Genomic DNA, 27,359 nt, shown 5'->3' with positions numbered 1-27,359 from the left:
TGTTTCTGAATGGAGACTGGTACGGACGCGTGGTCGGTCCGCACAGTTATTACAATATTTTGGCTGCATGTGTTGGACCTGCTTGTGGGCTGGTGAGAATGACCAAACTTTTGTTAGACAGGCAAAGCAAACGAAGCAGAGGTCTGGAGAGTGGATGTGGTTGGGAAAGAAAAAAAATCAGGATATTCCTAGCCTAGAAATCTAGCTCCTGGGCTAGTCTACTCACTTGTGGTCGTTTTGCGAGGCTGAAAATCAAAACTTAATCGGGCCAATCAAATCGTGAGGAGCGGGGTCGGAGGCCGGGCTACCTAGTGATGACAGAGGTGCAACATTTCAGTGTGTAATACCAGAGAGGTAAACAATGGCTGCGCCCAGCGAACAGCCTTTCGATTTGGCTTTGGCAGCGACTCTAGAAGATTTAAATATGCATTTTACTTTCCGAGACGAACAGATAACTGCGCTTAAGTTTTTCTTGAAAAAAAAAAAAGGACGTTTTCGGAGTTTTGCTCACCGGGTACGGTAAAAGTTTAATTTACCATCTTGCTCCGTTGGTGGGACGACGCTCTGATTGGTTGTTGCGCCATCCTATTGCGTGGCGTTCAATGCAGAGGAAACTTAAAGGATAAGACCGGTTTTTTGACATTGGGCCCTTGATTTCACATTATAACATGATGTTCTACTCACCCCTGCTTGTTGTTGAACATTTGGAGCTGTTCTGAAGATATTCGCGAGGCGTCTGGCTGCTCTCTTGAGATATTCGGCCATGAAACGGTTTCCTATGGGCAAGCTTATACAGGCACAAACTATGCTGTTTATAATTTATTAATTACTGTACACTAGCACTGATAACGTGGAGGTGCGTCGCTTACTTAAAAAAATCCGGGTTACTAATTTTGAATTTTAGCCGAATGAATAAATAGGCAGCAGGTCTGTGGGCTGTCTGTGGCAGTAGCACGACGAGGACGTCAGTAACACCCACTTTACGACAAAAAAATCAAAATTACAATAACCCGGATTTTTTTAAGTAAGCGACGCACCTCCACGTTATCAGTGCTAATGTACAGTAATTAATAAATTATAAACAGCAAAGTTTGTGCCTGTATAAGCTTGCCCATAGGAAACCGTTTCATGGCCGAATATCTCAAGAGAGCAGCCAGACGCCTCTCGAATATCTTCGGAACAGCTCCAAATGACCAACAACAAGCAGGGGTGAGTAGAACATCATGTTATAATGTGAAATCAAGGGCCCAATGTCAAAAAACCGGTCTTATCCTTTAACAACTTGTCCTTGACAACCGTTTATCCCGCCCACACTGCTATCCAGCGTCACTAGACCCCTGTACAGCTTTTTGCTGTACGGGTCTGGCTTGCTAGGCTAGGATATTCACTGCATTAAAAACACCCCGGTTGAGCATGGTAGTGCTGCTATTCTGCCCTACTTTGTGCTCATTTTGTTGTCTGACAACAGAAACAACAGAATATGTGAATGCGAGCAGCTTTACTGGGAATTTGGCTGCATTAAGAAGCAGTATGAGATATAGATAGCAACAGTTTTTATGACAGTTAGGATGTGGGGTTATGGGTTATAATACAAACATTAGCACAAATACCGAAATGCAACACACTTTAGGCGCTTTACCTTTCAGGGAACATGTTTTATAAACCCCGTCGTTTTTCACTCGGTAAAATGAAGGCGCATTACCCTCGTTTGTCCGCATGACCGTCAATTTTCAGTAGTCTTGTTTAGTGAGGACGGTAAGCGTGAGTGGGTGTGTGTCTGTCATGCTGCGCTCCAGCTGCCTCGCTCATTACAGCAGGGAGAGGCGAGGAGGGGGCTGGCGTTAACTAGATTCTCCGGCATTTACTTTCATCAAGCTGGCCCTCCTTCTTTTATAGCTGTCTCCAGGCTATAAGTTTAATGCCTCATACATTAGACCAGTGATGGCAGCGTGCACACACACACACACACACACACACACACACACACACACACAGAGGAAACAAGAACGCCTTCTCTTTAATGATGAATCATAGTGCGAGTAATTCATAAAACATGCACCGACTGCTGTTTTGTTTGTACTCAAATTAAGTCCTTCATGAATCAGTATCGATCTTGGATTAACTACATGTTCCACACAATCATTACGATTAATATATGCCCACTTAAAGCTGAATAAGGGCAGAGCTCCTGACAGCCGTGTGCCTTATTTTACTTGGGTTTACAACGGTTTTGATTTCCCAAAGAAAAGGACGATGCGCATTAAGAGGAACGGTAACAACTTCACCAAATCACATAGGACAAGCGGGCATTTCCAGCTGTTTCCGGAATGAGCTGGCTAACAGAAACGGCTGTTTTCCCAGCTATGATATCGCATTCCAGATATTGGTAAAGATTTAAGCTAATTCCTTTAGATCTCTTTCCATTTGACTCGTGTAGATGCCCACGGAGGTATTTTATTTTTTCCCCATTCAGGCAAGGGCTATTTTAAACCAGTCGAAGAAAACACGTCCGATTTACATTTCGGGGGTGCTTCGAAAACAGTTTGATCGTGAAAACTTTTGGTAACTCTGGACAAAACTAGGCTGCATCCATGCAAGGAGATAAAAAAAGCAGATCAAAAATCATGCTAGATGCTGAAGAAACTGGGAATGTCTTTGTTTTGTACATTTTTATTCTTATACATTGTTTACCTCAGGGTCGTAACCACTAAATAATCGGGGCTGAAGAAAAAAACGGAAAGACGGATGAACTCCTACAGCAGTTCCTGATTTGTGCGTTAAGACAACTTCAATCTGAGTGTGCACGCGTAACATTTCCTCCCCGTGTTTGGATATCGTTTCTGTAATTATATGCTGACATATACCCTGACAACAATCCTAAAACTTAGACTTGAATTATATATTTTTAATTCTGGGTGTGCAACTCTCGGCGATTTCCTTTCCTGGTCAGTACAAATTGGCAACTAATATCCCAGGTGGTAAGAGGGGGCTTGAGGGAATTGGGAGACAAGCAGTTAAACAAGAAAAACTGCGAGTCGGGTAGATAAGATAATAGCAGAGAAATCAGAGAGCGAGCCAATGAGTAGACTGTTTATCCTCCCAGCAGAAGGGAGCATGGTTTATTTCTGCGCTCCATTTACCACATTAGCACAAGCTAATTACACTCTACTGAATATATTAGACTAACTAATAACCAACAAAAATCACAGAGGTGTGTGTGCGTAGACCTGCGGCACTTTGCAGAAAACATTGGAAATTAGCGTTGACCACTTTATTCCAACATTTTAAGTAGCCTATTGGGGACCATTCCATCCACGCTTTTCCTCTACTGAGACTGTAAGTGTTTGCACTGCCTGAACTGTGTGTGCAGCGAGAGAACAGGTCATTTGGGGAATATTCCTTTTTAGTTTCTCCCCACGGGGCACGAGTACATTGAGAAACTCACTGACTATGAAATGAGGCAGCAATATCTGCATATCGCGAGGAGCTGCCCTGCAGAAAAGAGGAGTTAGTGAGAGTGTGTTTGCGTGTGTTCCAGTTTGAGCATACCAGAGTCCTGAGCCAGCACTCTTCACAATGGACGTGCCAGCATTGAATGGAGGTGAGCGGCATCGTGTAGGAATCCTAAAAAAAAACAAACACAAGAAAAAAAAAAGTTCAATTCCACCAGATTCACAGGACACACACATGCCGGTTATTAACAGAGTTTCAACATTGTACGTTCCCTGTCCACTCCACAACATCAGACCACAATCTAAGGAAGGACACAGCCATCAGCCATGAAACCACTGAGCAAGGCAGCACAATAGGGAGCCACAGAACCAGCATCCTGCAGGCCACACAACCACACACAGACTGGCAAGACACCGGGCAAGCAACGACCAGAGATGGAAGAAGGCGGGCACGAGGGGGGGAGAATGCAGGGTCAAGCCGTGAAGGAGTGACAATTTCTTTTCCTCGTGAAAAAGAACGAAGAGATGACGGGGGGAATGGCGGGGTTAAAGGGAGGAAGACGGGTGGAGGAGGGAAGGAGGGAGTGCCTTACCCTCCGTAGGGGCTGCGGGAGGAGCCTCTTTATGCTGCTGCCGTAGCCACCAATCACAAGGCCCCTGTACAGGCAGTACAAGCCGAGGGGGAGGGACTTAGGGTGCCTCTCTCCGACCTCATTGGCCAGTGGCCGGGACCCTGGCCACGCCCCTATGCTCTTGATCTCTGCGCCTGATCGGATAGCAGGCTTTCTCTGCGAAAGGAGGGGGGGAAGTGGGGGGGGAGAGGGGGGAACGAAAGGTGGCAGCTAATCACAGAGCCGTACTGATCGCACACACACAAACACCAAAGTGCGACAAACACCACACACACACAGACCAACACTAACAGATGTCGGGGTGACTGTGCTGGACACTGAGGTACGACGTAAAGTACTAAAAAATGTCTGACTGGTTCCAACATAAACGTTAAATGCTGTGATACATGCTAACTGTGTCTGACGAGGACTGCATTCATTCAGGTCAGCACACTTTCTGATAAACTGATGAGTGCGTAATGGGCAGAAAAGTTGGCCCCTCTTCAGTGCTCAAGCGGTCCCGAACAATGCTACCTTCCACAGGTTTTCTGAGATCTTCGGACATCAATGCTTTATTCACTTATTTTCAGTCCAGTTTTTGAACCTGAACATTGTCAGTGGAATTATTTGAGTTTCTTTTGCCTTTTAAATCTGAGCTAACTCAAGGGGTGAACCAGCGATGTGTCTTCATGTAACAGACGACTTCGAGAACCAATTTTAAATTGCATCTTTAGGTGCTTCGTTTCTACCAGCCTGTCACAGAAACGCATAATTTGTTAGTTACATCTAATAAAAATGCCAACGATGACAGTTTCCCAGCCATTAAATAGTAGTTATGCGCCAAGAAGATGATTCCCAAAGAGATATTGGCTTAGAAAATTGGAATGTCTGGGAAACGGGGAGAAGAGGCTGAGGTATGCCAAACGACACAAGAAGGGGACTGAAAATCAGTGGCAACAGGACTTATGGAGGGATGAATCCTCCCAGGAGTAGTGTGGGGTCATCTTGACATAGAACGGAACAAAAGGCAGTCCTTCAAGAAGCCTGGAGAACTGTTCCTGAAGACTATGTAGAGAAATTATAGAAAACCTTTCTAAGAGGGTTCAGGCTGTGTTGGAGCATAAAGGAGCTCAGACCAAATATTGGCTTGCTAAGCTTCTCAGAATTGTACAATTTCAGTATTTTTCTTCTAAACTTCACTTTTATTTACGTCTCACTGCATCTTTTTCTGGTTTTTAGAGAATATATAAAGAAAGAAGGGGCGGATCAGGACTTTTGCACAGCACTGAATTTCTTAAACTGTTGTTCTTGTAACCCCCGGTTACTCTAGTAAGCTACCTCTAAGGTCTTGTATGACCTACATATGATTTTGTGTTCACTGAAAAAATAAACTAGCTGTCACTATTGACTTCACTCCTTACAGAAATCTTGACGTCAACATTGCATTGCACTTCCTAAATTGACCAGTAGATGGTGGTAGATACCTACTGAAAACCCTGAGCGTCAACGAGACACAAGCAAGGAGCGTAAAAAGGGAAATCGCTTTGAACTTGAGAGGAGTGGTGTTTCTCAATGTGTCCTTGTCACAGGTCTCAGCGCTGCTACAAGTGTTCGGCGTGTACTCGGAGGCTGCAGTGCAAATCGCCACCTACTTCAAAACGGGCCCCCTCTTACCAACAAGCGAGAGTAATCTGATGACTTTTAGATCCGACAAAGTGACAGGAAGGGGGTCGCAGAGACAACTCAAAGACAGACGGAGACAGATTAGATGGAAGACGTCCGAGTGTGTACACATATTGTGTTTCTCCGTATGCCTCGGTGTGTGTGTGTGTGTGTGTGTGAGAGATAAGGGACAGTGACGGATGAGCAGAGAAGAGCCATGTGTCCGTTGGGCAGTGAGTGATCGATCGCTGTGCCTTGCCCTCCGTGTCACCCCAGGCACCCGGCGACCTTTAGGAAGCACAGGCGTTGGTAATTACCCGCTTTACACACGTACACAAACACACAAACATACACACGGCACAAACCCAGGATGCCGACGCTGCACTGTCCACTTGAAGGTACTTAGAAAAGTGGGGAACACAAATGCTGATGGGGAGATTTAAGTACAACTGCACGTCTGATGAGCATGAATGTCCCTCGTTCTGTGTGATACTGTCGGTGAACGAGATGTCGCTTATCTCATCGATCTGTGAGCTGATCAATCAAAACGAGCTATGAAGCACAGGAGAGTCTTTTCACTTCACCTGCTGCCATTTTATGCTCAGCCGTCATCAGGTACCGCAAAGTCATGGGTACAGATCAAAGAAGTTGAATATCTGTTGATCAGTACATGAAGCGCTTGCTTTAAATCAAATGTTTGAGGGTTTTTTTTGACCCAAGCGGTTCCAGTGCTGTTTAGACTCAGAACCGGTTGGTGCTACAGCAGCAACGACTCTGCGAGGCCAGAGCAAAAAGCGGTGCTTAGGTTGTAGAGAGCAATCAGACTAACCAAAAGGTTGTGACCACCACGTTTAAAACTCCTGAGATAGTAGAGCTTTTACTCTTAAAAAAAAAAAAAAAAAAAACTGAGCTTCAGCATGGCTGTGAAGTGGAAGCAGCAGTGGAGGAACATGAGCGCATGTGGCGACTCCCGGCTGTGGAAAACCAAATCAGCTTGCCACTGGTTCTTTATCAAACCAACTTAGAACTGGCACCAATACCGGCCTTCAACCAGCACTGGAACAGCTTTGGTGAAAAACAGCTCGCGGGAATTTTTGCAGTGGACCATTCATGCCGGCAGACAATCCAGTCAACTAGCAAAGCCATGCAAAGAGCCACAACCGCCATCACACAACAAGAACACAACCAGCACCAGCGCACACAGATGGAGTTTCACAAAGGGAGCACATGAGATTCTCATAGCTCCGATGCACACTCTTATGCAGCAACAGAATCCAGCATACAGTACAGCAGAGGAACAATAACACTGATGGATTCGTGCCTGAAGAGCAAAACAAAAGTGGGCAAAAGGCAGAGTAGTGGGGATTGTGTCAATTTGTGGACAGGTTAAACCTGCCGCTCTTCCCAAAACGACAGCAGAATATCCGCCAGCATCAGTTTGCTGTAAGGATAAAAGGAAGGCACTCCTAATTTAGCTCAAACAGAGCAAAAGAGCTTTATCCAATTTGAAATTTCCTCGAAGTTATGAGGAAATTACTATTAAAAACAAATACCAAAAACCAAAACCAATCGAAACAATTCTTAGACCACGGCTTGTTCGTGGTAAATAGTTGAAGTTGAAGAAAGGCTATATGCTGTACTCTTGCACAAATGCAGGATGCTCCCGTTAAGGGTTGACGCATGGACAGACAGACGCCATTCATATGAATGTTATACTCACCATGCAAATGAGACACTTGTATCGGTCTCCTCGCAGTATCTGCTTCTCCAGCTCTCTGATTCGGGCCTTCAGGGCCTCCATAGTGGTAGCCGTGGACTCCTCCTCCGTCACCCTTTAGCAAAAGATGGGAAAATGATAAGGATTTTAGGATTGCTTTCATAACAACAGCCACTGAAAAAGTCAGTCCATTACTAATTACTACAACAAAATACCTCCAAAAAACACTTTTCAGATTATCTGCTGGGAATTTCATCTTCGGGCGGCTTTGCTCACTAGTTTCCATCTTCATTCCAACATAGTCAGCCTAACATTGGCAAACTGAGCTTCTTTTACTGGGAGGTCTCACATTAGAGCTCCCGCCACCTCTAAAAGATGCATCGCAACCCAAAGTCTGAGGCACTACAGATGGCTTTTTTTCTTTTTTTTTTTTTAAATTATTAGAAAGGGCAACTGATGTAAAAGCGTATCATCGTTTCTCCACACATGCAGCGCCACCTGATTTTGGCCCCGGCTTTCTCTCTTTTTATTCAACACGTACTAAACACCACACTGTTGAACCTTTTCTCTCCGTATCTTATCAGACAACTTTGAGTATTAAAATCCTTCTGTCCTCTTCCTCTGCATCCAATGAACATGGCGTCCTTATTTACCCGACTGCGTCCTCCACGGGCCGTTTTTACCACATTTACAGCTTCACCTGAGATAAACTTCCTCTCAGACTCCACCCACCTAATCACTCCTTCGATCAAGCCAGTTCCCAACTTTAAATCTCTCGTGTCCCCTGCATGTTCCCTATATAATTTCTCTTTGGGATAAAGTATTTTCTCATTGAATTTCCATATCCACTTCCCTGTGTTCATCTTCACATTTCCGTACTCCATCTCACTCCTCTAGGTGTCTTGTATTCCATCCAGCATCCTTCCTTTCTTCCCGTCTTCCAGCAGCCTGTGACTAATGCGTTGCATGATAACTGGAAATGTGCATTTAACACTGTCCAACAGCATATGAAGCAGCCATAACCGAATCAATACCAACGACGCACAGACCACAACGTTGATGAGAGTTCGGTGCAGAGAGACGAGACCACACGCGCCAGCTGATGTTTATTGTAGCGCTCCGCTCGTTCCCTGGCAAGATGCAATAGTAGTATGTGTGTACGTGTGTTAAAGGAGTGTGTGTATTTATGGTGATGTGCTCATTTTGCAGCCTGATAGCTTGCTGATCTATGGTATTGATCTGGCTGGGGAAGGAGAAGCGGTGAGAAAAGGAGGGAGTGTGAGAGTATAAGAGAGCACTAAGTGGCTGCGTGTGCGTGTGTGTGTGTGTGTGGTCGAAGATTTAATTTGCTGCATCCTCAAACAGCAGAAAGGAACAGCTAAAGGGGAGAGGATGGACTTTCTGTGAAACAGTTTTTGCTCGTGCAGCAGCTGCAGTCATATGTATTCGACTCAGGACAAACTTTTTAAAATAAGTTCCATTTTCAAACTGAAGATGACGATGAATCTTTTCCGTTTGCCCGACACTTTACACCGTGAGTCGAGTTGTTAAATCTGACCATGTTAAAATAAATGATTCAGTAAAATGCATGGAGGTACCCATTCTTATTATCGAAGGGGGGAAAAATGGGTTGAAAGTTTAAAAAAGAAAAAAGGGATCCCCCCTTTACTTCCTTATAGTGGATTGGTCCACTCCAACAGTCAGAACTCCTTTTTTCCCCCTCAAGCTTAAAAGGTGGTTGAATGTTGTGCGGCAATGCAATCGTTTGGATTCCACCTGCTACTTTTAAACAAAAACTCACTCTGCTACCACAACTGTAGCAGCTGATGCAATTTCCTATCCTCCATCTTTGGGGAAAGCGTCCCTGCACCTGCTCCTCCCTGTAACCCCGTCATCCTCCCGTGTCTATAAAGACCGAGCCGGGCTCTCCCCCTCCCCGCCCTATAAACTGCTTTACCCTCTCCTCTTATTAGTCCTGAGCTTGTAAAAAGCCATTTAGCCTTGATTAGCCTGCTAGCTTATAAAGCAGCATTGGACCCTGGGCTGGACAAAGCTGGACAAAGACTGTCCCTCAAACAACGGAGTGTCTTTCATTTAACAGCTCTAGTAAATCCCTCTGTGGCTCGGTCACACACACACAAAAAAAAAAAAAAACTCTGCTAAGGACTCTATTTGCCTCGTCCGCAGTCATTTAAAGACAGAGGGCAAGAAAATTCATTTTTTCAGTTATTTTTTTCTCAACGGAGCTCACTTTTTTCTGATCTGTCGGCAACTTATAGCAAAAAAAAAAGATGTTTAAAATGCCGACAGGGGAAGGAAAGAATGGAGGAGGGGAAGATATTTAGTTGAGGAGAATTAACAGGGCCAAGCAAAGGAAAGACAACTCTGGGTATGGCTGAAAAGCGACTGAAGACCTTAGAATTAGTGCTCTTTGTGTAAGCCGCTGATTTAAACACCCACTGGGGTTTTCAAAACTTTTTTAGTCTTTGAGCCAAAACCGGAACACTCATCTTCCTCTGGCAACATGCCACGTAGTCAGAGAAACAGGAAAATGGCTCAAACCTGGGCAAGAAACTGAAATGTTTAAATGTTCTTGGGAACAAAAATAATGAACGCGTTGGTCAGTGTGTCAGAGGATTTCAATAAAAGGAAGTCTCATGAAAAGACTGACCTAATTTACCCGTCATTTATCCCACAAAGACCTGATGCAACACTGGTGTGCCCGTGCCCATGCCTGGAGTCTTCCTCAGGCCTTCAGACACATGCGCACTGTAACGTGCTGACTCGGCTGAATGAAAGCAGCTACTGGAAGCGGTAAAACAATGGGAAGGTGTGTCGCACATGTTAGATGGCTGTTGGTTGGGAATTCGATGACTTCCGCTTGGATTGAATCTTTAGGTCAAGTTGTCACGTGTATTAGAGACTCCGATCAGGAAAGAGATGTCAACCAAGAGATTTAACACATTTCTGCTATGTCCTGTACGCACTGTGATTCAGTCAACAGGATCATTCAACTACAGACAACCTGAGCTCCTCTACCAGATTTTTAACTGGAAAAACATTTGAAATGGCAGAGAGAGGAGCTTCTTTCTCTAACAAAGAACCTTTGGCCAAGTTCAATTTTCATTTTGGCTTTTCCTCAAGTTTGGATTTCTTGTTCATTATCAACAACTAATTATGCATCTAATTTGCTTCCCTTTGTTTGCAAATTTACTGGGCAAGGGGTAACTGAGTGAGGACCAAAAGTGGGAATTTTGCCAGCTTCATGTCTTGTCCATTAATCTCTCTCAATAAACGGAGGCATGAAGATATAACTGGCACCATGTGAATCTTCTTAGTCTCAGAGCCGAGTTTTACCAACCTGAATCATAACGGGAAAACTTCCGAACCCCAACCAGTGTCACACAAAATGACTGCTACTGTTAAACGTGTTTTTCAGTACAACAGCGTGAACGCTTGCTGCCGCGCAACATTTGCTCCACGGCTGCGTTTGAGCGTAAGTTATGAGCTTTTGTGAGCACACTGGGACGAAGGCTCTGGCCTGTTCTGAATTCATTCTGCGGCCTTGGTCTAAAGTTACCTGATATCATAAAATTTCTTAAACTTTCCACAGCATATCACCGCTCCAAGTCGCCCCAGAAGGCCTTCTGCACGGTGTGTGCATCGCAGAAAGAAAGCGCATTTCCATTTCCAGTCATCCCTGTGGCAAAAAGCAAGCAAGTACGCCCAACAGAGACAGATAGATGGCTCTGCCTCCCCTCTATTTAGCGCCTCTGTCCCCAACGTGTGCCGGGCTATTTCTCATTTCATTAGTGCGTGTGTGTGTGTGAGCTGAGGAGCTCTACCATCTATCTCAATCAGCTCCGCGTCTTCATCTGCTGTCTCTCTACATTTTGGCCTCGTTCAGCTTCTCACTCAGCACGGGAGCACAGAATTGGTCAAATTAAACAGCAATTAATCTTAAATGCTATTCTGGTCCAACGTCGTGTTGTTCCATGTAGGGAAATAAAGCTCTCGCATGTATGTGCCGCAAAAAAAACAGCAGCCTGGAATCCCTTTAGAGCACCATTCTGTGCTGCGCCCTGTTAACAGAGGCCTTAACTACACTGACACACCATGATAAAACATTTAAGTCACTATTGATTTCTCCCTGCCTGCCCCGTGTGTGTGTATAAGTGTGTGTGTGTGTGTGTGTGTGTGTTTCTGTGTGTGGGGGTCTCTGACAGCAAACGGCGGCTGAGGTTCAGGGAAATCTTGTGAGTGAGAGGAATTGAGACGGAGGAAGAGACGACAAAAAAGAATAGAAAAGAGATGGAAGAGAAGAAGACTGTGAAATGCAGCACAGCGGTCGTGAAACAAAGCTAAGAATGAGAGAAGAAATGGTAGAATGTGGGTGGGTGGGTGGGTGTGTGTAAAAGGGGGGCAGAAATCTAGCTTCATCACTTCCAAATTGAGGACAGATTCAATTATTTGCAGAAACCACATGGAAATCACTCAGCATTGTTCCAGCTGGAGCACCAAATTTGGCAGCAATCGCATTGGCGGCATTGGAGGGGCCATTTATCTTGGAGGGGAAAGAGCGTCTCAGGCGTTGTATGCGTATATGTATGTGTATGTGTGTGTGTGTGTGTGTGTAAGAGGGAGAGAGACAGAAAGAGCTCATTTATCTTGCAGGGGAATGAGCAGGCGAACGAGGACGCCCCGGGAGGCGGCCAGATCATTACCCATCTGGGATCAGAGACAGAGAGACATTTCACTAAGGCTACCCTGTGCAAAGCACCCCACACACACACAGACACACACACACACACACACACACACACACACATATGCACAATGTATCAATGTAACAAAAGGAGACAAATCTCATTTTCATTTGAGGACGGGAGGGCACAGAAGCTCCACAAATACGTGCATTTATAGCAAGCGGAGAGAAGTGAGGCAGGGAATTGTTCCAGCCAGGCAGCTGACTGCTTGTTCCAATGCAATCATTCAGCTTCTACTTGGCTTCCTTTAAATGGATACTTAGATTAAGGCATGTTCTGCTCCAGGTGGCCACTAAAGCCTCAGCTAGAACATCATGTTGCAGCACACACCAACATTTCTGCCACACAAAAAGTCCGACTGAGGGGACACTCGGAGGAGAAATTTAGATCAAACACTGCTGCTGTCTGCAAAGGTTTGGGAGAACCCATCCTTTTCATTTTGGATATTTTAATACTATAAATGCCGACTCTTAAGATGCATTTCTCTCCATCTATCATTGACAGCCTCGGACAGACGTGAGACAGTTTAAAGCAGCTGTACATGTTTGCAGTAATGAACCATCATCGTCCCCTGAAAGCCCCGCCCACACAGTCAACGTCTTCTCATCTTAGTCACAAACTAGAACAGTGATGATGACACTCCGCAAACACTCTCAGTTCCTGCAACCAAGCCAGTAAAAAGTCAAAGAATCGGAGTGGGAGGCAGCGACGCTGCAGCAGGAGGCCCGGAGGAGATTTCTTTTATTTCAACTAATTCACACATAGATAGTGACGTGTGTGTGTGTGTGTGTGTGTGTGTGTGTTTGTGCGACTTTCTCTCTGTCACCTACTTTTCGATCTCGCTGTTTTTACAGGTGCGTGGGACGCAGGAGGAAGAGGAGGAAGACGAAGGAGCGCTGGGGTCTGTCTTGCTGCTCTCTCCATTGCTCGTAGAAGGCATCTCTGCGGACACAAGCAGGTGACACGGGTCATTCTGAGCTCCCAACCATTCGCAGTTACATGTTGTCAAATCAGTGAGGACGTCTCCTTCTTCAGGTCCAGAGCACTGAGCTCTTTTCAGCTACTCTGAGACACAGTGAACTAAATCTGCGGCTCAGCTGATCACACCTTTGTGTGAAACACGGTAAGCCGAGTGCTAAATGACAGAGACGTGCGCTCATTTTGCCCTCCTCCTTCCAAGGCTTCAATATCAAAGTCCTTCCACAAAAAAAAATAAAAACAGTTGCATTTCCTGTGATTCATTGTTAAAGAATAGTTCAAAGTCTCTGAAACTGACAGTGCATGCTTCCAGAATACTTATTTTCAACAAGCACACACCACAACTTTGATATCTGGAAAAGAAATAGTCGATTACACCGTCTTCATAAAAAAGACCAGCGGTGCATTATCTCGTCTGAGCAGTGCGTCGTACTTACCATCGCTGGCCCATTTGGAGAATTCAGGCGTTATTCGGTTAGAAGGCATTCCGCCGCTGTGACAAAAAGACACGAGTGTCAGTGAGAGCGACTGGCTCAAAGGTGCTTTGCATTGTGCAAACTGCACTGTTCTGCCAGAAGGTGATGAGCAGCCATACTTGAGCACGGCTCCCCGCAGCGCCTCCCTCTCCCGGGCTTCTCCTTGGTCCTCTCCGGCACCGGAGCAGGGGATGATGTCGGCCTCGGTGTACTGGGCTTTGCCGTACTCCAAGGTGTCGTCTCCGTCCACATCGAGGTCGGCGTCGCTGTCCGCTGCGCTTTCTTTAATACTACATGTGGCAAAACCTGTTCCTGCGGACAGAGAAGGGACAATTCTAAGCATTGCTTTGGCTTAAAGGAAGCCAACTGTCAGCGAGCATTTGCACTCCCCTATTTTGAAAAACCTTTTTTTTTTCTCTTTTAATACTTATTATCAGTCACTTAAGTGCTGTGGAAAAAGTCTTAAGCGACCCCTCATTGTTTATGTGTTGACAGAAAAACAGGAAATAGGTGCAGTGATTTATTTAAACTTGAAAACAAACATATTTATAAGGTATACAAGGGAAAAACTGAGTTTGTAGACTCTAAGAGCTTGAAAATCAATATTATATTAAAGCTTTTTATCATTTCTTTAAGTCGTCTTCAGGAATAGTTCTCCAGGCTTCTTGAAGGACATTCCAAAGCTCTTCTTTGGATGTGGGCTGCCTTTTGTTCCATTCTCTGTCAACATGATCCCACACTGCTTCAGTAATGTTGAGGTCCGGGCTCTGGGGAGGATTCATCCCTCCATAAGACCTGCTGCCACTGATTTTCAGTCCACTTCTAGTGTCATTTGGCATATCTCAGCCTTTCCTCCCGGTTTCCCTTCCTTAAGAACGGCTTCTTGACAGCCTCCCTTCCATGGAGACCATTTCTGACGAGGCTTCGGTGAACAGTAGATGGATCAGCTGAAGGTCCAGATGCATCTCTGTGGTGCTGTGTCCAGCCTTTGAAGGACTTTTTTTTCTTCCTGCTTCTTAAGGACATCACTTTCAGATACTGTCCATCTGCTGTAGATAGTCAGGCCTGACACTTCTTCTTTTGCCTTTCACTTGTCCAGCTTTTCACTCCACACCATGCTAAGACATGTCAATTTTTCAACAAACATCTTTACTTTTTGTCTGTCAAACTGTGTTATTTTTGTGGATGCGACTAAAGAAATGGGGGGAAAAAAAATATGTGTCTTTGTGACAGGCTGCCTGTAATAGATAGATACAATTTATCTGGTTTATATTTGGAGCTAGGGAGTATTTTTTTTATATTTGAATGATTCATAGGCCAGTTAGGTTGTTAGATAGACTGAAAATGATGAAAAAGCAGCCAGTGTCCAAAGGAAAACTCTGGAAGACCTTCAGAAAGCCTGTTGCTCAAGACCACTTTAAATGATTACAAGAACATGTTGTTTCTTTGAAGCTAAATACAAATATATGAGGAGTGACTTGTACGCAGTACTGTATACACTAGATTAGTTGAAAAATCAAAGCACTGGATTTGTAAGAGACAAAAGCTGTCGGGCGCTTTATTCTTTATGATTGAAGTGCAGTCCTGTCCCATTATCCGTATCTGCTCCCCAGTCAGAGGTTACTGGTGTCACGGGTTTTAAAAGCCATCGATGTTCACAAATTACGGCAAGATGTGGTTGAATAAAAGTAAACCTGCACAGCAGGGAAGAAACAGCCCACTCAGAACTCGACTGACTTTTTTTTTTTTTTTTAAAACAGTGTCACTTGAGAATGTTAAAAAAAAGCTGCTGTCCAAACCAAATTAAGGATTTTTAAATAACCCGAGGACAGATGAAAAAAGGAGTGAAATGTGGTCGGAGAACAGAGAGCCAGCCTTCGCACATTGGGGTGAACTGATGGAGACTGACACTTTACCCATCAGCCTTTGAGAGAGAAGGGAAATGTGTGTGTGTGTGTGTGTGTGTGAATGACAGTTCTATAAACCGAGTGATGAACGCTCAGACAAACCCTTACCACTGCCTGACTGCTCCCTTCAGCTCCACTTAACCACCGAGTTGGCCGTGTGTGTGTGTCCGTCACTTAGAGATGTCTCCTCAGTGTTTGTTTGAGACTGTCTGTCCCTCTGTCACTTAGGGCCCGTCTCTCCAGCCCCTTGAAAGGGTGCGTGTGTGCGCGCACGCACACACACACCTGAGCCTGTCTTCCTGTCACTTAAACCATGTCTATCTACCAGGTAAAGGTAGGTAGGTGTGTGTTTGTGTTCAGGAGTGTATGTCACTTCCACCCTGACTGCTCGAACCGTGTGTGTGTGTGTGTGTGTGTGTTGTGACGGAAGCTGTCTGTGAGTGTCTGCCAATGACAGGCCTGACAGCCATCTTATTTACACCTATTCCAATTTCTACAAGCTCTCGGCTGGACTAGTGTGCTGCATGCGATTGCTGTGGGGGACCAGACAAGAGTCGACACCCTTCTTATCTAACCCGCCTGTCCCGCTGTGTGTGACTATCAATACTACACTTTTTCTAACAGTTGTTCTCAGTGCACTGCTGCATCTCACAGCTCTGTGGTCTCCCTGTCAGAGTGCACGTCAGCCGTTTGGACTCGTCTCCGAGGATTTTCGGATGTATAAGCATCAGCCGCAGATTTTTCCTCCACCTCACTCTGTAATTCAGTCAAACTCTAGAGAAGCAGCAGAGATGGGTCAGGAGGGTGATGACAAGTAAAAGCCACTGTGATCAGAATGCGCCACCAATGCTGAGCAGTTTTTATGGTGGCTGAAGTTTTTTTTTGTGATCAAAAAAGATTGTATGTATGAATGACCCCTTACAGATCAGATAACACTAAGCTCAACCTGTCGTTAATACAAGGGGGTCAGAAGTGGGATTTTTTTCGGGGGGGGTTCATGATCCATGTGAGGCAAACACATTCCAGTGTTGAGTATAAGTCATGCTGCAAAAGCACTGGATCCTATGTTTCCCATAATGCTCATTCACCTGTTCTGAATGAGTGGCCACTTAGATGAAAGGGAGACGAACTCCAAACCACTAATGGACTATGGTGTGTGTGTGTGTGTGTGTGTGTGTGTGTGTGTAAAGAAGCGGTGGATTGTAGAGGCTGTAACAGTGGTGGTCGGGGTATAATCTAATCAACTGATCACACTAACGATCATGTGGTTCAGAACTGATTCATTTAAAGCGATGCATTTCCTCCAATTTTTTTACGTGACACTTGGGGAACCAAAACAAAAACAACATTTTGTTTACTTTTAAAATGCACGTAAGCATTTTAATCTAACTGCAGTTGTACAAAAATCGAGCTTCACTCCAGGATGTTTACGCTCAATGAGACTCAAATGCCTGGCTCTTCTGCACGTGCTCCAAAACTTCCATCTGTGTTGGTCCTCAATGCAACTTGATATAACCCAATGAAGCTGCACTCATTCACACATTTGCCCGTTTCTTTTCTCAGATGGCTAAACACGCAGATATTGTGATTAAACACGAGCCCTTGAATGCTCCGTGTCCACTCAAAGCATTTCCAGACTGTAGCTCTGCTCTAATAAAATCCTGATTTGTATAACCACAGCATCTTCTGACAAATTAACGTCTTTCATGTACACTGATCTCCCAAAGAATATATTTGGTAAACATATTTGGCTTAATAAACCAATTTCCCTCCTGCGCATGACAGCAGTCTGATTAACTTTAATTAAGCTATTGCTTCAGCCTAATCTGTCTGAATTAAGTTGACCCACAAAGACCTCGAGCTCAAAGGATTGACGAGTGGATAATGAAAATGTGAAAATGATATCTTACTCTAAATGATCATCTCCCTTCGCAGGTTTCAGCATGGCCTCTTCTCATGGGGGGTAATAAGAGGCCATATTTACTATGTACGATACAGCGCACGGTTAGTGGAAAACTGGATTTTTGAAATATTCTGAACAATCTGGATATTTTGCCGTATCACAGCAGCAATTCTTTCAGCTGAAATTACACCCTGGGTGTCACATGAGCTGATGTGTGCGTCTACACGCCGCCGATGTGTTTAGTGCGACGGCTGGTGTGGCCTGTTTGCTCTGAATGTGGGCGATCCTGGTACTTCTATCTGTCCCTCTAAGCAGTCTTGGCAGGCCAATCTAATCTGGCCAGGGAAAGGTCAGCCTCACTCTAACTGCCTTTCACTCACATTATGCACCCATGCCCCCCCTCCCCCACTTTTTTCTCCTTACCTTTCTTTCTCTTTACCCCTCCTCTTTTCACTTTTTCCCCTCCCTCACGTGCAATCACTCCTTCTTTTATGATCTTATATCTTACGCGTTCCTAACCCATTTGGTTGTCACTTCTTTTCTTTCTCTTGACAGTTGTTTATTTATCTATTTTTCAGTATCATTCCCCTTTCATCTCACTGAGCAGTCCCTCCTTTTCTCTGCCATATACGATGAATCAATACACACGCATACTTACTCCTCTACATCAGTCTTGGTCTGTCTCATTAGCACACCCATCTCCTGTATATCGTGGCCTCTTTAACATGTTAACTACACATTTCATCCTCAAGAGTCACACGGCCACGACAGCGATGAAAGAGACCCTCAATTTACATACACGTCACCGCGACAAGGCCACGGGTACCGATCTGAACAGGCAGGCAGGATCAAAGCCCTCATCAGGCTGACTGGCAGCCCGGCTCAACCAATCGACCGACCTCTGCAACATCCCGTTACCATAGCAATTATCAGGACCCCCTAAGAAGCAAAGAGGGAGGTGTGTCAAAGGTCACTGCGCTATCTTTCTGCCATTTACAGGTCACAGAGAGAGGGGGAGCCATGGGGATAGGGACACAGACACAAAGGCATGAGGCGGTCATCTTTGAAGTCCATGTACAAAGCAGAGATTTCTCCTCTTCTCAATCCGTCTGGGCCATCTCAACCTGCAGTAATCCCCTCTTCTCCTTCTTGGTCTCGCAGGAAAGCCTGATAAACATCAGGATCTGTCTGCCGCCTCGCCGTCTGTCTTTGGCTGAACTGACGCATCAGTGATCAGGTGGATACAAAGAGGTTGCAACCGTGTTTATTACATGCTCAAGGAAAAATCGAATTGATCTAAAGTCTCACTTTCAGTTTTTCACGAGGATCCTCAACAATAACAATGTAAAATCAAATTAGTTAATGAGATGCAATGTAGAAACAGGTTTCCTTTTGAACAAAAATAAGCTTTTTAAGCTGAGATTCACTTAATGAACATGTTGAAATAAAACAGATCTGTTGCTTTTTAAGAATTCATATTTCTTAATCTAAGTACGTCCTGATAATTCCAGATTTAAAATCAAATAAAGGGCAATTTTAGATTATTTCATGTAGACAAAACGTTAAATGAACAACAACAAAAATCATTCATTAAGTGAATGACCCCCCCCACACAAAGAAAGGCAAAAAAAATGATCAGAATCTCACAAAAGTTCAGTTTTTGGTTTATGCAGCTCGACTCGTTTGTACTGGCTGTGGCATTTAAAAAACACCCGACCCCGTCATGAAAGAGAAACTTCTTTCAAACTGGTCTCCTACATAGAGACTTTTTAATGCGTCCAGTCGGGTTACTCTGCAGCTCAGGAAACGGAGACTCAGACAGACGGTCCACTGGACAGATAAAGGAAGCCCTATCGGAGCTATATGGCTCCTTTCAACCTGGCTAAGCTGGTGCGAAGCTCAGGGAAGTCTTCACTCGCACAGAGTTGAATCATATACTGATCTTGTTCGATTTTCCTCTCTCGGGCCTCCTGCCTTTCTTCCCTGCGCTCTCAAAGGGAGAGAAGGATGGTGCCACTTCACAGAGGAATCGGGCCCTCTCTTCATCTCGCCAGCTGAGGAGACCCCCCCTGCAACATCTCTATATCCGTTTAGCCAGCCCCTGGCTCCGGAGGGCCTTCTGGATTCAGCTGGGTGTTAGAACCAATGAGGAGCTTTCAAGACTAAATCCACCTTCTGAGTGTGTGTGTGTGTGCGTGTGTTTCAAGTTGCTCTCCCCAGGCCATCTCAGTTATCTGCGTCACATCACAAGCTTCCTTATTAGAGCGCGACAGAAGGGTCCAGGTTGGGCTTCTGCCGGCTTTAACGATGTGGAAGAAAGATGGACTGATGGAGGGGAGCGCCTGGGAGATGGATGAAGAGGTGGAGGAGCCACCTCCCACCCTAAGAGCTGTACTTTGTGGCGGTTTAGTTGAGAATTCTACATTGATCTGTCTTGTCTCCTTTCTGCAAGCAGAGGAGACAGGGAGGCAGGTGAGGCTCAGCATGTGTGTTCGACAACAGATCGAACAGGGAGAGGGACACATGAAAGTAGGAGCAGGGCCCGGAGAGTCTGAAAGGGCCTCTCGGAGATGACAACAAGCCTGTACCTCCATCTGTGCACATCTTAATGGCTTGCTTTTATCCGTTTGTCTTTTCCTGTTTTACAAAATTGAGGCCACAATGGGAGGCCACGGCGGAGCGCGATGAAGTTTAAATGGTCAAGCTGCCGCATGCGGTCCAGGGAGTCAGCCAACAGCGCTAAATGTCCATTTCTGATTTAATGAACAGTGTTGGGGATTTACTGAACCACCTCAAGCAAATGTGTAAGCTTTATTTGCCCAACGGTGGAAAAGTTTTTACCCTTTCTACTCACCTTTTCTTATTCATATCCTCTAAATCACACTGGAAGCCTGACTGTTTTTTCAGGCTTTTCTAAAACAACTAGAAGTAGAGCTACAGCAACTAGTTCATGAATCAATTTGTCAAAAAATGACTCTGTAATATGTTTGGTTGCTATTGATCTATTTTTTTTTAGATAAATGCCAACTGTTATCTGGTTAAGACTTCTAAAACGAGTAGATTTTCTGGTTTTCTTTGTCATTTATGATGGGAAATTGAACCTTTTGTTTTGTTTTTTGAGCCAAAGACAAAACAATACAAATATTTCTACAGACTAACTGACTGTATTTGAGAAAAATAACTGAGAATAGCAACCGTTCGCTGTAGCAGTTTGATGTCCTATTCCTTTTGGCTTCTGTTAACTAATCTGTGGTCCTGACCAAACTTGATTTAACATTTAAAGTACTTCTGGATAAACCTACAATCACTGCGAGTTAACTTTATCTCCGTCTGCTTTGCTCAGATCTCACATGCGCTGAAGTAAACATTTAAAGTGATCTGTGACCGTGGAGACTTGGTCAATCAATGAAACAGATAAAAGATGGCTTTTAGTCAAATGATGAACGGAATAAGACTGAAAATCATAAAACAATTTGCGGCATTGAGAGCAGACATGAAAATCAGAGGGTGATAGAGAGCTAAGTGGCTGCACACGAGGTGTGTTGTGTCAGGCAGCTGCTGCGCTCCCCAGTGACCAGCTCTCCTATCCAGTTCTATAATTGCATTTCTGGGCACACACACGCACACGCAGAGCGGTGACCGGCAGGTCAATTGCCCAGCTAAATGTGTTTTCCTTCCTCTCGCTAAGAGGGTTGTGTGGGGCCGGGGCGAGCTGAGCCGGGCTGACCCCGGGCCTGCCCGCGCTGCCACCGGACCACGAGTACCATTACAGCTCTCTGGTCACATTCAACGCCGGTCTCACACAACTGGCAGTGCTCACACTGGACAGGAGCGCGGTGAATGATGGATGAGCGGAGAAACCAAGACGGAGGCAGACAGGAGGGAGGGAGGGAACAAACCGCTGGGACGTTGGAGCTGAGACAGGACAGTCAGTCGCCCGACAAACAAGAGGACGTCTACATCATGACACGCAGCACGACAGCAGCGCTGACAACAGGACACACCGCCTGCGTGAGTGAGTGGGAAAAGTGTGTAAGTGTGTGTGTTCATACCTCTGAAGCCTCCCTCCAGCAAAGCTGTGGCTCTGATCCTCTTCTGCCCCGCCCACTCGTACTCCTCAAAGCCCCGCCCATTATCTCCATCCATGTCTGCGGAGTCGTCGTCGGCTAAAGCGCCTTCACGCTGGCACACGGACACACAGACCGGGACAGACTTTAACAGGGGGCAATGAGCTTTTAAATATCTACTGCTTAAACCTGCTCGACAGAAAAAATAAATAAAATGAAGCATTTCTTAAACAACTTTAGCACTTTCTTCAACATCGGAAAGACAAAGCATTGTGGAAGACAGTCCCGATACACCTAGCACGCTTTACCTGTACTGTACCACATAGGAAATAAGCTGCTTTATCTAAACCACAGTAAAAGTTGAATATTTGCACCTACTGAGCAAAGACCTGCACACTTCCACTGGTTGCTGCTTCTAAACAGCCAAACTTGGGGATAAACCCAACCAGAACCGTTTAGTTTGACCTGTAAAGCTCTGCTAAAGAGGGAATGCACCCATGTCAACGTCCCATCTAAACACACCCTCCCGAGTGGCAAAACATTCCACGTGCCGCCGCTAACCGTGTGAGTATAACAAACAAATATCAACTGAAATTAAACGCTGGTGGCCGAGCTGGGATCTTTGCTACCCACATGTATATAATAGAGGGATTTGACAGCAAAATTAAGATGATGATGACCGTGTAAGAACACGTTCGTATTAACGTCCAAATCTAGATTTGTCACAATATTCAACAATGATACATTTTTTTTGCCCCGAAAGCTTATATGCAAACACAGAGAGTTCAGCGCTAACCCGTTTCCGAGGCTGGATGTCCGCCGTCTCCGTTAAACGGCAGAAATTCATCCAGCTCTCTTCGCTTCACTTTTTGGAAGCTTTGGTAAAAACAAAAGCCGACTTCGTGCTGAATTTGCTGGTACATTCGACTGCACAGCAGCTCGTCACCGTCTCAGACACACGAGTTTTCGCATGTGTCAAACAGTCTGCGGTCATAGAGCCAGCCGCCTTTTTGCCACTCAGTGGGTGAAAAGTCTCCTGACTGATAATACACGCATTCCCCCCATACAGAACCACTACAGACTAATAAATCAGAGAGCATGGTGGGATGAGTTTCAACAAACAACTTTCTTGTTGATTAGAACTTTTTTTTCAGGGATTTAAAAAGACACCGTAACTCCATATGTGTACAGAGGAGTTAAAGCACCACGCCTCAGCGCTACTCAGGAAACTTGGAAAGGAATAATTCGGTGTGGTACAGCACTGGAATGCTAAAGCGTGCTAGAGGGAAACGGGTTTGACTATCTCTAGCTCGTTTGATGGAGAGCAGCGAGTGAGGTGAGATAAAGGAGGAGTGGAAGTAAGTGGGGATGACTTTACTGCTCTACTGTAGAAAAGAGGGTAAGAGTGAAAAATCTACAGAGCAGAAGGTGGGCTGTGCAGATGCGACAGGAGAGGATGTAACTACTTGTGCGGGCTACATCTAGAGCGGTCAAAGCCAATTCCTCTGTCATACATACAGTGGATGTGACTGATAGGCTCAAATGTGACAGTGGATAAGATGCAACCGTGTCATATGGGAGAAACTGCAGATGTGAGTGTGCTGACTGAAAACAACGAGGCAAATTGGGAGTACCTCAGTGTCAGTGTTGCTCTTTTATGCTCAAGTCATTCAGACAGTTAACCCAATATGATGCGACTGCAATACACCGCCATAGAAAGGAAGTTAGGAGGTGGTCAAGATCTAGCGGAACAGTATCTATTGGTTGGTTTCTACAGGAAGTGGAGAGGTGACTGGAAGAGAAGGGTAGATAGGCTGTCCGACTGGCGGTAGGCAGGGTTCTGGGTCCGATTGTACTACCTGGATCAGGCATTGTTCCACATGTCTACTCATCTCCTCCTCGCTCCCAGCCAATGGGGCACTGCACAGCGGACATACCTGGCCCCCATCCTCAGGCTTCCTCCTCTTCATCTTGCCTATACGGGCTTGACGAGCATGGGGAGCAAAGAGGAAAAAAGACAGGAGCGAGATAAATCTTTGATGTTGAGACATTTTGATGTGAATGCAGTTTTATTAGAGAGTTTCACAATCACACGATGCACCTTACTAAAGTCATTCAGAAAAAAAAACAAAACACAGAGTTACAAGATTCCTTACAAGTCACCAGGGTTATGAAAGATGGCTGCTCTGGCTAAACCTAAAAGAAACAGCTGGATGTGACAACCTCAATCCTCTTTCATCCCACCCTCTGTGCCCCCTCCTCCTCCTTTCCACCCTCCCTGTCCCCTCCTCCTTCCCTTCCTTACTGTCACAGCTACATTTAATTAGAAATTTAACAGGGCAGAACGGCCGTCAGCGCACCCCCGAAGTTTCTGTCGTTTTTTCTTAACTGGAAATGCCGCACGGGGACATTAATTTTTAGCTGGCTGGGAAAGCAACAGATGCCATGAGGGACTGTGGCGAGGTGAGGGGTGGGGGGGTGGTAAAAGGCTTAATGCCATAACTGCAAGGCAAGAAGATGAAGGAAGAGAGGACGGGAGGGCTGGGGAGGGACCTCCTAACCCCCCTGACACTAATCGAGATAAGCACTGCTCAATAGAAGGGAAGGGGCTGCTGATTAGCTCCACTAGCAATGTAGAAATAAATGCCCCCAAATTATTATTATTTTTTTAATTGTTGGAATATATCCACCAAAACAGCAGGAAGAGGCAACAGGGATCGTGTCTATGAGAATGCAGAGCAACGCTCTCTGAGTACAGTGGTCAACAATTTCTGATGAGAACAGGACAAGGACTGCGCAGCCTGCACTTCTCCTGTCCTTCTGACATGAAACACTAAGTAATGTTGTGTAGTTCTCGCACCATTCTCCATGCGGCCCAACAAGCCTGCAGCATTTGTCTTTTTTTAAGTCTTCCCATCAGTCTGCAGGAGGCAGTGAAGTGGCAGTTCAACACACCCTGCCACAATGTGAAGGAAGATCTGCTGTTCAGTAACTTCACGGGTCACGTCGAAGCCAAAATGCTCACAGCTCACGAATGCTGTTCAACCTGCCCGCCACTTAAACTTTAATCAACATGTAAAAAACATGTCGATTCTCATTTTTTTCACCTCCACTGCAGGTCTGACAGATGTTGCAATGAAATGACAAATGAAAAATAATTACTTTCTTAAGTCATTTTTATTTTCCTCTAAATGAAGACCTATTCAACTCAGTGAGGTACAAAAATGCAGTTTTTTATTTATTTATTTATTTTTTTACATGATCTGGTAAGTACTAAGGCTTATTCAGGAAAGTAGCCACATTGGGGGAAAAACTAGAAAAGAAGCTATGCTCTGCTAAAGGATTCAGTTAAGAACACCAGCGCTATTTGTGTAAACTACTCTGGAGTAGATTTGGTCACATGGACTCCCCTGAATAGAAAAATGGGTTCACACTTTTACATAATACCATTAGGGTGAGGATTGGCCCAGGGGAGAGGTTGCTTTGTTTAGTAATAAAAGTACAATAATAATAAATCAATAAAAGCTTGCCTGGTGTTTTTTTTTTTTAACCATACATAAAAGAAAGTAAAGCACACCATCCCTGGTTAATAAAGTGTTCAAATGTCCCTCAAATCAAAGCACACAGCCGTCACAAATAAAAATCATCAAGTTATTATTCCCATCATGTCACACAACAGGACAGTTCTGTATCCTGTTACCCAACATGTCAACATGCCGGTCACTTGAGGGGAGAAGAATTTAAAGCTATTCATCACCCATTGAGTTTAATATTCAACTGCTGATTTTCAAATTTTGTTAACATCATCCACAAGACTTTCAAATGTCCAAGGACAACTAAATCACTGAGGGGTGGAAACTTTAGGTATACCTACCATTCAATCTCGTTTGTCTGTTTGCTCGAACTCGTAAAAATGTCTGCAAGCAGAAAAAGGGGGAAAAAAGAGGGAGGACATATTGGTTAGATAATAAGGAGGCATTACGTTGTATTTACAAGTGCATTTCTAGCTGTTCCGAATGGGATTGCTCTGGATGCTGTGGGGTTTCGTGGCTGAGCCCGAGCACTGTAAACAATTACACCTACTTCTCTCTTGTTTTCCACCTCCTCCATGACTTGACAGCTTTCTGTCACAGCTCCATCCCCAGCCGCTAAAACTCACTGCTGCAGCGAGCTCCAGTGTGTTTCCACACACCGTACATCACAACAAACTGAGCGTTGTGTCTACAAATTCATAAGGATGGAAAAGGATTGAAAGTGGCGCCCGTATCGGCTATTACTGCTTACATTCGACGCCATGTTGGCTTGTTATGATCATGTGACCGTGGTGGAAACGGAAGTTGGTGGACGTCACTTGTTGCTTCGCCCTTTCACCGCTAGGGGGTAGCAACGGGTTTCATTAGATGGAACCCAGTGATAGATGAGGACTTATACATGCAGATTATTTGGTGTATATTATAACTATCGTTGAACTACTCTAAAAACTAACGTTTGTAAAGACTAAAGTCTCAAGATAGAATAGTAAAAAAAAAATTGTAGGTAAAGAAAGAAAAAGAAAGTTGTTCTAGAGCTTTCTAAGATGCTTGTTTTTGAAGACATTGTTTTTCTGATCATGTCTTCTCCATTTTCAGCCTCTTCTTCATGTTCAGCAGACAGGCTACATTTAACTGTTGTCTGTAAGCTTTGCATTCAACTTGAGTGCTTGGAAATATATGAATAAAAGATACCAACTTACTCTGCTGAAAAATGTCCACTCTTATTATATTTTCTTCCATAGACACTGAACGTCAGTGCATCAGGCTGTAGCACTAGAGTTGATAGCAGGTGCGGTATAGCCCAGTTGTCCAAAATCAAGGGTTCAGCCTTTTATTTTGTTTTATTTGATTTTTCTACCACTATTAAGGGTGCGTTTGATTTTAATTATGTTATATCTTAATCATAAATATGCAATTTAACTGTAAATCTGCACATTCCAGTGAAGAACAATGTTTCCCTCTGGAGTGGAGTGAAAGTAAAAGTTGCCTAACATTGTACTAAAATTTACTTTCAATCACTTCCAGCTGAGGGATCAATTATTAAACATACATTTTCAAAGCATTTCTGGAGCTTTTTGGGGTCCTAGCTAGTTCAGGATGCCTGGGGGAAATTACCTGCATCATTAAAAATAATGGTCTGAGCAATAAAAGTACAGTATTATGAAATTAATTGAGGTCATGTCTCTTGCTGAATGTACACCTCAGGTCTACTGGGATTCAAACCCAGAGGCCAGCATGTCTTAACTATGTGCTGACTAAAGCACCAGCGCTCGCAGTTATGGATCTCCTGTCTTAGTGCAACAGTCCTCTCACTGTCCACCCATCTACTATCAGTGAGTCGTCAAGCAGCCAGGCCTTCCCCTTCCCCCGCCTTTGCTCCTTTCTCTCCTCTTTCCTCTCTGCCAACACATGACTTATAGGTGCACACTGGCTTCGCAACACGGCCACAACCGCATCATTATGATACACTCACTGAATGGCTGCAGATAGGTCAGGTTTTTAGAAGGAGTGAGAAGGCAGAGAGCACTCAGTCCGACTGGCAGAGAGAAGGTGGCATAGCCTGCCATTATGCTTTATTCTCAGGGTGCTAAAAAGAGTCACCATTGACTTAATCATTTGTATAATATAAGGTGATTTCAGCAGTTTCACCTAATGAGAAAATCTCCTTTATTGCTGGAAGGTCTTTATGAGCTGTGTCATCCTGAACGTATGGATGTAACGTCTGCATGGACTTAATAGTTCTTATTTTATGGTGTTAGGGGGGAAACCCACTTAACCCTGAGATACA

The 27,359-nt window shown here is 44.7% G+C and overlaps 1 protein-coding gene across 8 annotated transcripts in view; it reads right to left on the bottom strand.

The window, feature by feature from the left end:
• Positions 1-27,359, bottom strand: part of rnf220a (ring finger protein 220a) — a 151,667-nt gene that overhangs the window by 2,700 nt on the left and 121,608 nt on the right. The window contains exons 5-13 of one of the 8 annotated variants that reach the window (XM_075483789.1): positions 25,416-25,456; positions 23,477-23,543; positions 21,525-21,654; positions 13,782-13,974; positions 13,624-13,679; positions 13,039-13,150; positions 7,446-7,557; positions 4,046-4,240; positions 3,550-3,624 (exon numbers count right to left, since the gene is read on the bottom strand). In XM_075483789.1, the coding sequence (XP_075339904.1) occupies positions 3,550-3,624; positions 4,046-4,240; positions 7,446-7,557; positions 13,039-13,150; positions 13,624-13,679; positions 13,782-13,974; positions 21,525-21,654; positions 23,477-23,543; positions 25,416-25,456 (981 nt within the window). Of the gene's footprint in view, positions 1-3,549; positions 3,625-4,045; positions 4,241-7,445; positions 7,558-13,038; positions 13,151-13,623; positions 13,680-13,781; positions 13,975-21,524; positions 21,655-23,398; positions 23,544-25,413; positions 25,457-25,622; positions 25,860-27,359 lie in introns of those variants that run through there. The other 7 variants (XM_075483790.1, XM_075483787.1, XM_075483788.1 and 4 more) reach the window with 7 other exon arrangements.

The sequence above is a fragment of the Odontesthes bonariensis genome, chromosome 14, assembly GCF_027942865.1.
Source record: "Odontesthes bonariensis isolate fOdoBon6 chromosome 14, fOdoBon6.hap1, whole genome shotgun sequence".
In the NCBI taxonomy this organism is placed as follows: domain Eukaryota; kingdom Metazoa; phylum Chordata; class Actinopteri; order Atheriniformes; family Atherinopsidae; genus Odontesthes; species Odontesthes bonariensis.
The sequence above is the reverse complement of the archived record's forward strand: the minus strand, read 5'-3'. Positions and strand labels throughout refer to the sequence as shown.